General features: G+C 35.7%; 3 protein-coding genes across 4 annotated transcripts; 2 read left to right on the top strand and 1 right to left on the bottom strand.

Moving 5' to 3' along the window:
* Positions 1-1,307: 1,307 nt before the first annotated feature.
* On the top strand, positions 1,308-1,655 carry LOC11423347 (putative cysteine proteinase inhibitor 7). The gene has a single exon (XM_003617364.1). It carries the CDS (start codon positions 1,308-1,310, stop codon positions 1,653-1,655), a length of 348 nt encoding a protein of 115 aa, XP_003617412.1.
* A 2,973-nt stretch (positions 1,656-4,628) lies between these two features.
* On the top strand, positions 4,629-11,238 carry LOC11436612 (conserved oligomeric Golgi complex subunit 5). 2 transcript variants are annotated; one of them, XR_003012422.2, is made up of 4 exons: positions 4,629-5,778; positions 7,503-7,976; positions 9,077-10,150; positions 10,962-11,238. XR_003012422.2 is itself a non-coding variant. In XM_024784576.2 (3 exons), the coding sequence occupies exons 1-3, from the start codon at positions 4,711-4,713 to the stop codon at positions 10,013-10,015; spliced, it is 2,481 nt and encodes an 826-aa protein (XP_024640344.1). In that variant the 5' UTR covers positions 4,629-4,710; the 3' UTR covers positions 10,016-10,358. The 2 variants fall into 2 exon arrangements, 1 of the variants encoding a protein (XP_024640344.1); XM_024784576.2 differs by lacking the exon at positions 10,962-11,238 and having other exon boundaries at positions 9,077-10,358.
* A 556-nt stretch (positions 11,239-11,794) lies between these two features.
* LOC11437049 (GDSL esterase/lipase At4g10955) lies at positions 11,795-15,645 on the bottom strand. Its single transcript, XM_024784577.2, has 2 exons — positions 15,445-15,645; positions 11,795-14,557 (listed from the first exon to the last, which is right to left on the bottom strand). The coding sequence occupies exons 1-2, from the start codon at positions 15,546-15,548 to the stop codon at positions 13,156-13,158; spliced, it is 1,506 nt and encodes a 501-aa protein (XP_024640345.1). The 5' UTR covers positions 15,549-15,645; the 3' UTR covers positions 11,795-13,155.
* Between the last annotated feature and the right edge of the window lie 209 nt (positions 15,646-15,854).

Genomic DNA, 15,854 nt, shown 5'->3' with positions numbered 1-15,854 from the left:
TGAGAGCTTAATAGAAAGCATGATGAGCTTCTTTTCTATATGTTCCCTCTTCTCTCTTTTATAAGAGTATATATATGATGCTAGTGGCACAAACTAAATGAATGGCCCTATCTTTCCGTTGCAAGATTTCTTAGCAATATAAAGGATATTTATGGCAATGAAAACTGATGGAATAAAGGTTGATTTTTTCATGTAACGTTTAGCCAATTGAATATGAAGAATTAAGGAGACAAACAATATTAGGTAATCAATGTCACCAATGTCACCCAACTCTATGTCACCCAATATCCAACACATTTAATTCATCACAGAAAAACGACAGCGGCCTCACTAGCGGCAGCGTGGATGCTGTAAATTTTATGTTATGAAAACAAGGTGAAACTAAATGTCGTTCGAGTAGGAAACAATGTGAAAATAATAAATAATCATTAGTATTGTTGGTATTTGAAGAGCAAAGCAAATTAGAAACATGTTAGTTATTAAATTCAGAGATTGAGAAATGACAACACATTTCAAGTTTTTTCGTTTTGACAGTTTTAATATTTTAGTTTTGTACTGTATTCTGTAAATATTTACTGAAATAAATCGAACATTTTACATGCTAATATTTGTATTTATATGTTAGTTAAAAAGTACGGTCAAAATAAGTTATGTGAATAGTGTACATTGCAAAAATACGAAATGTATTTTGAAATCGAGGGAGTATATTTCACTAAGTTCTCAAATATTTTTGTAAAATTCCTTTTTCAGTGTACCTTATTTAATAATATAAATGCAATATGTGTAAAGAGTACAAAATTTCCTTTTTTTTTTCTTTTCATATTGAGAAGTGTTATTTAGTACGATGGATAAGTAACGAAAACCAACAAATGAACAAATGTAAAGAGTGGAACAAATATAACTCAACATTTTGATGAAAATCACGCAGGTTAGTGTGGTGAAATAACTTGCCCACACTATTCTTCGTTTCTCTTTGATGCTTTTTTCTTCCTTCAAAAAAATAATATTTGATTTTTTTCTACGAGGATCTAATATATCTTTGACTTAATTACTCTAAAAAAATATATTTGACTTAATTACAAGTCAAACAAAAATATTTGACTTAATTAGATTTGATTTGATAGGATTTGACTTTTTGTTAGGAGATTTAATTGGATTTGACTTTATTATATTTATTTCCCCTAAAAAAATAATTATTACGAACTTAATATCACTTGTGTGTAATATATATAACAACCAAACCAAGGCTTAATCACACAACCACGAATTGTGAAAATTGAAAATATAGCAGTTACAATAGAAGCATCATGACACTTCAATCCCCTGTTTTTATTCTCATTGTTCTGTTGGTCTTATCTGCTACGAATCAAGCTTTAACATTCATTGATTGGAGCCCCGTCGACATCAATGATCCCCACGTGGTAGAAATTGCAAAGTTTGCTGTTACCGAGTTCAACAAGCGAATTACTATAGAGAAGTTAACGTTCGAGAATGTCATCCATGGTGAATCTAAAAATGTGGTTGATGGGACCGTCTACCGCCTCACTTTTTCCGCACACGGTCTTTCAACTTCTTACAAATATAGAGCTATTGTGTTTGAGAAGCCATCGGAGCACTACAGAAAGCTCGCTTCTTTTGAACTTGTTCATGCTTAAAGATAAAGAGTATTAAATGTTGATTATTATATGATCTTATAGCAATAAAATTTTATGTTTTCTATATATGAATGGATTGTGGATTTGAATATGATGTGATCGTTTTAAATGCCCTCGTGTTATAATTTTCTCGAAAATTCATATAGACTATTTAGTTTGAGTGTTTAAACCCCTAAGAGAGAATATTTTTAATATTTTTTTTAAATTGATGACATACAATTGATCAAAAGAGAGAAAATAATCATTCTAAAATGTAAACTTGTGTTTGTCAAAGCTTGGTCTGACCAATCATAAGTTGACAATGCGTGAATTCGTCATAGACCATTTCTTTTAGAAAATAAAAATATCAATTTAGTATTTCATAAAAAAAGAAGTTAATTATGCGTCGTTCCTTAAAATTAAGCTATCTTGAAGAAACGGTCATTCCTTAACGAATTTCCTAAGAGAATAATTTATTTGTTAATTTTTTTTAAGGAATTTATTTGTTAAAAATTAATAAGTAATAACTGATATTTTTGTTAGTCATGATTTGTAGCCACATTGAACAATTATCCTTGCTCCTCGTACGATGTTGTGTCAAGTACTAAACACGATTGGCCATTTAAGATAATGCGCCGAATGTACAAAACCATGTGTTGACTATGACTTCTTGACGACCTTTTCTTAGAGGTGGTATTTACCTTCTACAATAGAGAAGTAATTGATTAAAAATTTTACGAATCTGAGTTTGACATCTTTCGTTGGTGGCAAAATTTTGTGCGTAGTTACTATAGATATTGAAAGTGTCAAAACAATTAAAGTAAATTCAAGTATGAAGTGATAAATTTGTCTTTTTTTTTAATGACAATATATATATATACACACACACACACACACACACACACCACAAGTCATTCTAAGATGCACATAAAACCAGAAAAACACCCCCGAAAAACATCGAAGCCCACAAGACGAGCTAAGAGTAGACCGGAAAAGCAACACCACAAAAAACCACAAAGAAAAAGAAAAAACACAACCAAGGAGATGCCACCCTAAGGAACCCGCCCATAGCTGCGAAGCCCCCACAAGAACAAAGAGCAAAAACAAAACCCAAGAAGCCAGGTCGGAAAGGGTGAGGCATCAAACCCCCACCTAACTCCCCATGAACCCCATAAAAACCACCACCACAAAACCCTACCGCTCATGATAAGTTTAGGAAGTAGCACCAACACAAAACCACCTCCACATCCCACTCTTGATAAGTTTAGGAAGTAGCATGACACTTAACCAAAAACCACTTTCAAATTAAGAGTTTTGCTCTATCCACCACTAGCTCCTCTCTCATAGCGCCACCATAAATCATAAGGTCGTTCCGGGACGTCCAGATGATCCAAATAACAGAACGCCAAACTTTTCTACTAATATTTTTCACAAATAAACATATTTGCTGCAACCAAATTTGCAACTAAACATAAAAATATACTAACTTATAAAATAATTTGGCCTTGGAGATTCTCTGCATTTAGGTTGAGACTTGATCATATTCAAACGACATTTATAAATACTGTCATTTTTAGGATTACTCTTTGTGGCTGAAGCTGTTGTTCTTGTCTCCACTGTTTGCTTCTTCTATCTTTGTTGTGGCTGCCATTTCTGAATATTGTATTGTAGCTGAATGATAAGTAAATCTCAAAACAAATCCACCAACATAAAACTTAAAAGACTGTTTCACTTGTTTGTTCTCGACTAATACAATAAAATTATAAAAAAAAATATTTTTATAAAAAGCATATGGACCAACCAAACCAGTCACCATCCGCTTTTTCAACAAACTAACAAAAGCGGGCGGCATTTAGCTTGGACCAGTTGAAGAATTGGTCCATGATGGGCCAATTTTTTTAATGTTTAGATTAGACAATCCACCAAATCATATCATACTCTACCCACACCCTATCTAAGCCATCACCAACTCTATCTCCTTCATTGCTCTTTTTCTCTCTTGGTACTTTTTTCATTTGCTTCTTATTATTCCATTTTTATATCAATACTATTCAAATAAGTAGTCATACCAATATATAGCTAAATCACATAATTATTATGGTCATTGATTGAAACTGATCTTAAGCACATACACAAGAACTTTTTATGCATTATTCCTCCCAGAGGACAATAATGTAACGTTTCTACATGATTTCTTTGCCTGCTCTGGCACATAGTAGGGAGAAGGAAATTACCAAAGCTTTGAAAGGAACTAGTGCACAACCGTGAAATGGAATTTTTTTTCAAACTTTGAAAGCCGAGTTCAAGAAGTTTCTTTGATGATTACTCTCTTTTTTTTAAAAAAAATAAGTTAGATTGAAAGGAGTACATTTGAATTGAAACTCAAATAGCATGTAAATCTAAAATAAAAAAACTGCAAGTTCCACGTTGTTTCCACTACTGATTTTTCTAGGGTTTTTTTTTTTGTTTTTTTTTTTTTTGTGTATAAACGAGTGGAATTTTTAATTGTTTTTATAATTTAAGAAAATATTTTGCAAAAAAAGTGCCAAAATTAATATTAAAAAGTATGTCAAATCCAATTGAGAATCCAGTTGAAATCTGATTATGATAACCAAAATATAAGCTTCTGTATAATTTTTTTCCAAGTTTGATAGAGTTTGCAAAAGAGAGATAAAGTTGATGTGGGATAAAATATCGGGAGTGCTATAATATAACCATGAAAAAAATAGGTTCATTATGGACTAGCTTTTTTACGGATCCAATTTATACGGAACCACAAAAGCGAACCAACTAGAATGGGTGAGCTCAAAATTTAACCAAATTCACATAAAATGGTGAGTTAAACTTAAAGGAATCGATTTAACAACCGAAATAGTTTTACCTCACTTAACATTTTATCAAATAAAAAAGTACAATGTTAAAGAAAATGTTTATTGTATTGACCGTATGTATGTATTATTATGACAAATTATGTGCTCAAAAACAGTTAAAAAGAGTAATTTCACATAACATTTGATAAAGACAGAGAAGTGCAGGTAGATCGTTTCGCTTCACTCTCATTATTGAAAAACCGAAAATGGCCTCACCAGCGGCGGCGAGGTCACCGGCAACAACCGTCACCACACCACTCCAACGTCTCTCCACCTTCAAACACCCTCCCACCACCACTGCTTCCTCCGCACTCGATTCCCTCTCCACCGACCCCATTTTCTCCTCCTTCCTCTCACCTTCCTTCTCCTCCACCACGTTCTCCGCCGCCGCACTCTCCTCCGGCTCCCCTGCCTCCACCGCCGAAAAACTCCACCACGCAATTGGCCTCCTCGAGAATCAGCTCCGTACCGAAGTCCTCTCTCGTCACGATGAGCTCCTCTCGCAACTCTCCTCTCTCCATCACGCTGATCACGCTCTCTCCACTCTCCGATCCGCTCTCTCATCTCTTCAATCCTCCCTTCGCCGTCTCCGATCTGAACTATCCGATCCACACCGCTCAATTGCCTCCAAAACCGCTCAACTCACCAACCTCCACCGCACCACCGAGCTTCTTCAGCATTCCGTTCGTGCACTCCGAATCTCAAAGAAGCTTCGCGATACCATGGCTGGAGAAATAGAAAAAGTTGATCTAGCAAAGGCTGCTCAGTTTCACTCTGAGATCATCAGTCTATGTAATGAATATGATCTTACCGGAATCGATGTTGTCGATGAAGAGATCCGTTGGGTGAAAGAAAGTGGAGATCGATTGCGAAAAGAAGCGATGAAGGTTCTGGAAAGTGGAATGGAAGGGCTGAATCAAGCCGAAGTTGGTACTGGATTACAAGTTTTCTACAATCTTGGTGAATTGAAGGTTACTGTGGAGCAAGTGATTAGTAAGTATAAGGGTATGGGTGCTAAGAGTGTAAGTGTAGCGTTGGATATGAAGGCGATAACGGGATCGAGTGGAAGCGGGTTTGGACCGGGTGGAATTAGGGGTACGGGAACTCCTCAGATTGGTGGAGGGGGCAAGGCTAGAGAGGCTTTGTGGCAGAGGTTGGGGAATTGTATGGATCAGTTGCATTCCATTACTGTGGCTGTGTGGCATTTGCAGAGGGTGCTTTCGAAGAAACGGGATCCCTTTACTCATGTTTTGTTGCTTGATGAGGTTATTCAGGTGAGGAGAGGAACTTTCTCATCCATATTTTGTAGCCATGTTTCATTTTAGGTGATAATTAATTGGTATATACTATATATTCATATATGCTTACGTGCATTGTACTAGAGAATCTTAGGTAGGGTTAGTTCTGATGAATTCTTAAGAATTACTTGTGAAAAATCATACTAGACATTGGCTTCTTATTTGCATGTTGGGAATTTTTATAGAAGCTTTCTAGTTTAGCTTCTCGATAAGCATCTTTAAAGTGGTTTATGCGGGAAAGGAGATACTAGTACTTCTCTCCTACAATAGATTTACTGATATAAATTGTGTAAACACATATATGTGGATTTTCCAACTTTCTTCCTGTTAAAGAAACCAGATTCTGGGGGTTGAATTAAAGTTTGGAGCTTGCAGAAATTGTTAACAAAACCAGGTTACTTTGTTTTCAGTTTTAGAAACCTGATTTGATGTGAAGTTTAGTGTATGGGATGGGAGTTTTTTTGTGCGTCCTCTTCCTAAATGGAAGCAATAATGAATTGCATTAATAGTTCGAATCGTGTCAATGATTATTAGTTTCAGTGTATAAATTCATTTTGTAATGATTCTTATGAAGAAACCGACATGACAATATGTCAAAATCTAAGTCTATTTAAATGGAAGCAATAGTGAATTACACCAATAGTTTGAATAGTGTCGATGGTTATTAATTTCAGTGTATAAGTTCATTTTGTAATGGTTCTTATGAAGAAACTGACACAACATGTCAAAACCTATAAGTCTATTGCAGGGATGTCATATAGTTCTTTAAATGCCAGAGATCTCACAAGTATGACATTTCCTTTTTAAAAAATGAGAACTCAGTAGATTCACTGTGCTATATGAATCATTTTCCAGCCTTGTAAATCTGTCCTTTCTGTGAATTTTTCTCCCATCCTGTTATGCTGGGAAGGACATATTTACAAGGCTGGGTGAAAAATTCACAAGGTCCTATGACTTGTGCGTTACTGTGTTACTATAAGTGAAGAGAGATTAAGCCATAAGGACACAAGGTCAATTATTTGTTGTTTCTCATATTTGTAGAGTTATTTAGAGATAGGCTTTCAGACAGTCAAAGACCTCTATATCTTAGCTTATGTTACAAATAGGATGCAGGGTATGGAAATCTTAAAAATTTATGCCTGCTCATTTTGCTTCTGATTCTGATGCACCAAGCATCACTGGATGGATTGCATTTAATTGGACAGGATCACTATATAATCTCCTCAAGTTGTATTCTTTCGTTTGTATTAAGAATAGAATAAATTGATTAGGATGCTAGATGTACAAAGATGTTGCATTTAATTTTTTAATAATGTCTTTTATCTAGGTTTTGAAAAATAATATTATTTTGTGCCAAGGGCAAACAAACATCTTTCATAGGGTGTCTGGGCTATTGAGGAAAGAGAAAGTGAGAGACATATATTGCAATATGTATTGACCAAAAATAACAATTATGTAGTTTACAGTAATTATAATTATTGTAATTACATGATTTTGTCAACCTATACAATGTACCTGACTACTATTTCTCTATTTTCCCGACTGAATCTTCAGAATCTGTTATACTTTGACAGTATTGAGTTCTTATCAAGGAACATGATCGCACTTACTCTATTCGAGTAGCTGCTATAATTCACAATTTTTTTTATCTGGTAATTATATTTTTTTTCACTGTTCTAACTTTTACTGCTGCTGATTAGGAAGGTGATCCTATGCTAACAGATCGAGTCTGGGAGGCGATTGCAAAAGCTTTTGCAAGCCAAATGAAATCTGCTTTCACTGCTTCAAGTTTTGTTAAAGAGATTTTTACAATGGGATATCCAAAGCTTTACTCCATGATAGAGAATCTCCTCGAAAAAATTTCACGTGACACGGATGTCAAAGGAGTGTTGCCGGCTATTACTTCAACTGGAAAAGAGCAGATAGTTTCAGCTGTTGAAATATTCCAGTCTGCATTTTTGGGTCACTGCTTGAGTCGTCTTTCAGATCTAGTGAATAATGTATTTCCTATGTCCAGTCGTGGAAGTGTTCCCTCCAGGGAACAAATATCAAGAATAATATCACGCATTCAGGAAGAGATAGAAGCTGTTCAGATGGATGCACGCTTAACACTTCTTGTTTTGCGTGAAATTGGCAAGGTTTTGCTTCTTTTTGCAGAGCGAGCTGAATACCAGGTAAACAAAAAAGACCTATTGTATTTAAAGGTGTCATTTTCTATTTATACAATGCTTTATGAACTATATTAGTCTGGAAGTATTCAAAAACTAGCCAGTTCGCGGTTTTCCAATTAACTGTCAATGTTTTACTTTATTGTTCATAAAAGAATATCCGTGACAAGGAAAGAGTGGATACACAGGAGGAGAAAAATCATGTTAACTACAGTTAGGCATATATCATTAAATAAGGTCTCTGTATTCTTTCGTTGAGGAGTTCATCTGTGCATGTGTTGCCAGTCTTGTGACAGTACCACATTTGATGTTTAGCGACCATTGAAATATGAAACTTTTTTTTTTCTTTGTTGGTATATCTATGTTAATTTGTTAATGTTTTAGATAGGTTTATCAAACATCTACACATATGACTAACATGTTGTACTTATCGTGATATGGTCAGGCTTAAATTATAAAAAATTGAAGAGTGTATGATTTTCAATCAGGAAGTCTAGTGAGTCAGTGGACCTTATTTCCCTTAGTCTTTTGAATAAATTTTTATGTCCTAAGATATGTCAAGTCTCAACAAAAGGTATTGGCTAACCTAATGTGTATTCCACATTTAGCTTAATGGGACTGTCAATTTGTGATATATAACCTCTTTAGTTAGTTAGCGAGTAAGAGAATTAATTTGACAGTGTTAGTTGATATGCTATAAATAAGATGAAAGGAACAATAAGGTTATCTTTGGTTTTGGAAAGGAATTTAGAGCGGGAGAGAACCAAGACTCTCAAATACCTCGAATGTAATAAAGTTTCTATCAACAGATACTATTTTATTCTGTATTCTGAGTCATCTCCTATTGGATTGGTTTTAATAGATGCACCCTTCATGCCTCTAGAATGTTCAATGTCGCAACCACTTTTATTCTTGAGAGGGAAAACCCTGATATTTCTTTCATGTTCAATTTCTGTTTGTGGGTTTTGTAATATTGAAACTGCTATTGCTGTATGTTTTCTCTTGTAGGTTTAGGCAACCTTAAGTCCATTTTACACATGAGAAAGGAAGATAATTGTAGAAGCAGTGTCTAATATTTTAATTATTTATTTTCATTGTTACGGCAGATATCCACCGGTCCTGAATCACGTCAAGTAAGTGGCCCTGCAACACCAGCACAGCTCAAGAACTTTACATTGTGTCAACATCTGCAAGATGTTCATTCACGAATATCATCTATGCTTAAAGGAATGCCCAGTATTGCTGCAGATGTGTTGTCTGCTTCACTGGGTGCAATATATGGCGTTGCCTGTGACTCAGTAACGTCTTTATTCCAGTCAATGCTCGATCGTCTTGAGTCTTGTATATTGCAAATACACGATCATAATTTTGGAATGCTTGGAATGGATGCTGCTATGGACAATAATGCATCACCTTACATGGAGGAGCTCCAGAAATGTATTCTTCACTTCCGCAGTGAGTTTCTATCTAAGTTGTTGCCTTCCAGAAAAACTGCCACACCGGGAGTTGAAAACATATGTACCAGGCTTGTCCAGAGTATGGCTTCCCGTGTTCTGGTATTCTTCATTCGGCACGCCTCTCTTGTCAGACCACTTTCAGAATCAGGAAAATTGAGAATGGCTAGGGATATGGCTGAATTGGAGTTAGCTGTGGGTCAAAATTTGTTCCCTGTTGAGCAACTTGGTGCCCCATATCGAGCACTTAGAGCATTTCGTCCACTTATATTCTTGGAAACATCCCAGCTTGCATCATCTCCCCTTCTTCAAGATCTGCCACCAAATGTCATACTTCATCATCTGTATACCCGTGGTCCTGAAGAATTGCAGTCACCTCTGCAAAGAAACAAATTGACTCCATTACAGTATTCATTGTGGCTTGATTCGCAAGGGGAGGATCAAATATGGAAGGGAATCAAAGCAACACTTGATGATTATGCTGCAAATGTGAGAAGTAGACGGGATAAGGAGTTTAGCCCTGTTTATCCTCTTATGATTCAATTGGGTTCGTCGTTGACCGAAAAGACTAAGGCTTCCTCAAACTCTTGATCCAGTAAATACTTTGTGGTCTAGCAAATTAAATCACATCTGTAACTTCCCAGAGTGTTTCTTGAAAGTTGTTAGAAAAAGTTTAGTTGCGGTAACATGTGGAAGAGGCCTGCTAGTTCTGCTGGTATGCAAGAGGTACAAACTAATGTATTGTTTTGATAGGTTTTTATTTGTCATTCTTCCTTACCCTTTTCATTGTAATGGATTACTGTTGTTGGTTTAAGCTTCCTGATTTGTTATACTCAATGTAGAGAAATATAGTTTTTTGAAGATAGAAACAAGTACTGTGGTAACTCCCCATTATTAATGGTTATTTGATCCCTCGTTAAATTGTTTACATCAATATTGAAAATATAGGTATTTGTTGCACAAAGGCGGAGAGGGCCATATTGAAAATTATTTTCTTTTCAAATTGATGTATGCATGACAAGCACTTAGTGAGAATTCAGCTGACCGACGCCATAATGAGTAGTTTTGCACCGACAATGTATCACTTTTATACACTCTTATAAACATCAACAACAACCAACCCTTTTCTCAGTAAGTGAGGTCGGCTACATGGATAAAATTACGCCATAATGATGCAACCAATATTTGCATCAAGAAAGCTGTTAAATATGACCTCATTGATAATTCAGCTGGACCTTTGGGTTTTACTTGGAATATTTGTCCCTTCATTTTCTCGGATGTTGTGGGATTTTTTTTTTTTTTTTCTGAAGAAGAGTTGTGGGATATTACTATCTGTAACCAATGTTATCTTGCTTGTTTGGTTTGGCTTGGATATAAAACATGTTTTTGGCCTTTGTTTTTTGCTAGTATCTTAGTTAGTTTCTACCTACGTGTTATTTTCTCCATCTTTTGTTGATCTTTATAGCATTAAATTTATAGAATTTGAAACTTTTATATGTTATTGTGGTCTCTAAAAGTTGCCCCTTCTCTCTTTTAGGTACACAAGGTATGCATACTATCAAGGTTCTGTTGGGGCAACGAGAGCTGACATTGAAAAAACATTATTATCATAATTGGCAACAAATGTGGTATGGAAAGTCTTAAGAGCAATGCTTAAGAAAGATATTGTGGAGTTCAGAGAGAACATATTTTCTATGAAACATCAGCTCTTAAGATTTAATGCATATAGATTTTGCTTTTGGCTTTGTATTTTGGTTGTTTAATGTATCGTTAAGATTGAATTTATTTAAACTTAAAAAAAATTAAATTACTAACTGAAAATTGAATTTGACCTTTCAAGCAATGTGCTTAATTGTTATTAGTTGAACTGCACATGCTGGCGCGCGCGCACACACCACCGATAAGGTAAACCAAACCATCAAGAGAAAACATACCAACCATTCAAATAAGTATACTCAGTATAGAACTTTTATCAGGATACCAAAGTCATTCATTCAAGTATAAAGTGTAGATAGACCACTAACGAGCAAAGTACTCAAGACATTTGCAAGGTCAGAATACTTCAAAAGCAAATTTAAAATGAACATGAATCAAATTAAACAGTATAACATAGTTAAAGCCAAAAAGTTTATGGCATGAAGTCATCATAAAGACAAAGTCAGTTGATACTTCACACATATTTTTGCCAATGATTTTTCAGATTCTGCTAGAACCAACCTTATCTTATACATCTTGATGCAATTTCACGACTCAAAGCATGTTATCGTGCCTGAGTTAACCAATTACCAATGTGCTCCTATTTTCTGAAGAAATAAACATGTGCTTATTCTAAATAATTTTATGTTTAGCAGATGAAATTTGGCAACCATATCAGATAGCAAAACATATATACGAACAAAGTACAACAGACATGTCGAGGTCTCACACAAACTTAGAGAAACTTTTGTGCTAATCACTTATACATCACACGCAGACAAGTGTTTCACCTCACTTCTATTTAGACAAATAGTTCATCACTTGATACTTCATAAAGCTCCTACTCCTAGAGTTTTAAGAACTTAAACTGAAGAGTAACATTAAAAGCAAAAGCAGACTGCATTGTTAAGATTGCAAACTTGGCATTTTGCAAACTATGGAGTTAAATCCATTGTTAACTTGAGGTGTTCCCTATGTTATTGCAAAGGACCCTTGTTCTCTTTGTCAACCATCTTGTCTTTTCCACCACTCTTGTCAGCATACAGATTTGACACCGATTTTCCCACCCCAAAAGCAGCATCCTTCAAGCCAGATAATGATGGTATCCAACTCTGGAATGAAGTCTTGTCTGAATCATTGCTCACTTGAGTTTCACTACTTGAAACAAAGTTTAATTTTTCTTCAGTATTTCCAAGGCTCGTGGCTGGAGTAACAAAGGATAAATACCTAAGTTGCCTAGGAACCAATTGGACCACAGAAAAACCAGCACCCCCGAAGCCTGACAGTGAAGGCATCCAATTCTTCAATGGTACACTTGATGTCTTGTTATCGTCATCGTCATTATTCACATGAGTTTCACTACTTGAAAGAAGTATGGATTTAGCAGTATTCCATTTCCATAAAAATTCTTCTTTTTGTCTGATATTATCAAGACAAATGGGAAGTGAAATAAAAGGATTTAATCTTTTTGTTACGTCCCAAGGTGTATTGGTGTATAAAGATCCAATTCGCCTGCTTATGAGTTTGCTATCATGAATAGTTTGCTGAAGTTCTGCATCACTTGGCCACCATTGTTGCAAACCGTGAGCTGAAAGAAACCTCTGCTGTTCTTTGGATACTACGTGCAACTTTGCAGTAACTTTCTCATTTGCAGGATCCACACTCTCCTTGTCAACCTCCTTCTCTTCTGTGCCACAATTCTTGCTAACATACAGATGAGGAACCCATTCGCACACCCGATAAGCTACATCCTTCAAGCCAGATAATTGAGGTATCAAACCCTTCAAACCGACACCAGAAGTATTGTAACCATCATTCAGCACCCGAGATTCACTACTTGAAGGAAGCGTGGTTTTGAGACTATTCCATTTCCATATAAATTCTTCCTTTTCTGCAAGACGCATGGCAAGTGAAAGAAAAGAACTATTTGACCCTTTTGTTACTTCCCAAGGCGAAGCGGTGTATAGAGATTTAATTTGCCTGCTTATGAGTTTTCCATCACGGATAGTTTGCTGAAGTTCTAAATCATTTGGCCACTATTGTTCCAAACCATGAGCTGCAAGAAATTTCAGTTGTTCCTTGGAGACAGTAAACAAATTTGCAGTAATTCGACCATCTTCATGATCCATATTCTCCTTTCTAACCATCTTCTTTACTGCACCAACATTCTCATTAGCATACAGAAGAGGAATCCATTTCCACACCCAATAACTGGTATCCTTCAAGCCAGATAATTGGGGTATCCAACCCATCAAACTTATATCTGAAGTCATTTGTCCGTCATTGCTGATTTGAGCTTTACCACTTATATGATGAGGCACACATTTAAGTATATTCCACACATAATCTGTCGCTTCTCTAATATTTATGTGACTCGTGGTTAATGAAACATATTGTGAATAGTAGAAAAGTGCTACCTCAGAAGGTGTACCAGTGTTCAAAGATTTAAGTTGCACGCTCACAAGTTTGCCATTGCGGATATCATGCTTAAGCTCTATGTTACCGTCACTTGACCACCATTGTTTCAAGCCATGAGCCTCGAGAAATTTCTGGTCTTCCTTTGTGATAACATACAACTTGGCTTCATTGTGCTCATTTGAAGGATCCATATTCTCCACATCGGCGATGTTCTCTCTTGTTCCATCAGCATGGATATAAAAGTAACTGATCCAATCATTCTTGTTAACATAAAGATGAGGAACCCATTTTTCTCTTCCTAAACGAGCATCCATCAAGCGCGATAAACGAGGCATCATTCTCTTCAATCGTACAATGTAAGTCTCATCCACATAAGTCTCGTCCACATCAATGCTGATTTGAGGTTCACCACTTGAAGGAAGCAAAATTCTAGTTCTATTCCAAACATATTCAGCCTTTTCTCCAATATTTCCAAGGCTCATAGCAAGTGAAACAGAAGGTGGATTAAATAAATGTGCTTCCACATTAATCATTTCCTTTGCCAGTTCCTTTCCCACTTGAAGACCAAATCCAGCCCCTAAAGAATGCCCTCCAATCCATACATTTCTGCTTCCATATGTATCATACATTGATTTTACTGCATCCATGGATACTTTAAACCTCACAGAGTCCTTCAAGCTTTCCCAAGCAAGAAAGCGGAAATCGTCTTCAAAATCTCTTCGCATTGTAGGGAATCTGATCAATGTTCCTCTGAGTGCTAAAACAGCTCTGGGGGCACCAATTGGTTTAAATGGTTTGAATTCAGACAATGCTGCAGACCGATCCCATTCAAATATTGCACCGAAAATGGACCCATCTCTTTCATCAATCAATATTTGTGTAGGTTTATACTTGAAGGGAATCCAAAAATCTGGAGCTCGAGAGTTTTCTTTTGTTCTGTTCTCCTGCCTGTCGAGTTCAAGATAGTACACTGCCTGTATAAGGCTTGCAATGGCTCTTCGTTTATAAATTGCGTCCTTCCTGTTTGCAACAAGACAATTACCAGGAGCTTGCACACAAAGAAGAATGTAAATGACAGATCAAGAATAAAGCAGATTTAGGATGACAAATGAAGAATAAAGTGCTCTTTGTTCGTGTCAACACGGTACTCTTGGTTTCACACTCCATACAATAAAAAAAACATGAATATAATTGACATTATAAAATCAGTCTGTGATTGACAGCATAAGGTAACTAAGCAATTATTATACTTAAGTCAACTACAGCCCAAGTTAGACTATAGCTTAGAGGAGCTTCTCGATTAAAAAAACTAGGAAGCACTAGACACCGTCACCGGTAAAAATTTGAGAAATGAAAGTGATTGAATGTAATTAGATTGGACACACTTTTAATCTAAAGTGTCGTGCTACAAGATTATGAATCTTCAGTTGCAAAAAAAGTGCTTAGAATCTTTATAAGGGGTTTATAGAGATTCTAATTACAAAAACTTTTTAAAAATATGAGATACAGAAGCTATTGCTTAAAATCTCATTGTAAGAGTCTTTCAATTTATTATCTTTTCATCAGCAATTGTGGAAAAGTTTTTGTTTATCCAACAATGTTCTAAAACAAGACAAAAATCAGTAACAGACTTTTTCCATTTATGATTGTTGGTTACTTCTCTCAGAAACAGTAAAACCAGAAAGCAAGCAAACCAATTTGGTAAAGTTTTCAGCTTTATACAAATTTGTTACAACCCATGATGCCATCATCCTAAAAAACATCAACAAGAAATCATATGCATGCAGTTGCAACTAGTGTTGGTATATGTAACACTAACAAATTCTTCACTTCTAAGATCATCAATCATCATCAAATAAAAAAGTGAAAGAGTAACAATTAATCTATGAAATGAAATGGATACTAACCAGCTAGAATCAATGAAGTCCCTCCAGTTAAGGTTTGTGGTCATGTTACGAGGATCAGATGATTTACTTTCATCTAAGGGAGGAACAACAACATGGTTTGCCATCAATGTTTGCAACAAAGGTTTCTTCCAATTTCCTATGTAATAATGTTTCTTTATTTGGTTTTTCTGTTCATGCGTACCTTTGCACTATAACATGATGGCTTAAATATTGCACTTGTCCCTGCAAATATGGCACGTTTAAGTTTTGGTCCTTGTAAAATAAAAATTCAGAAATCAGTCCCTGCAAAAAAATCTATCTTTTAAAAATACCCCTGGGCCCATTTAAGTCATGACAAGTCACCAAAATGCTTACGTGGCACACGCTGATTGAACCCATTTTGTAGTTTTTGGTCCCTGCAAAATATTTTG

Source organism: Medicago truncatula, chromosome 5, assembly GCF_003473485.1.
Source record: "Medicago truncatula cultivar Jemalong A17 chromosome 5, MtrunA17r5.0-ANR, whole genome shotgun sequence".
NCBI classification, from domain to species: Eukaryota; Viridiplantae; Streptophyta; class Magnoliopsida; order Fabales; family Fabaceae; genus Medicago; species Medicago truncatula.
The sequence above is the reverse complement of the archived record's forward strand: the minus strand, read 5'-3'. Positions and strand labels throughout refer to the sequence as shown.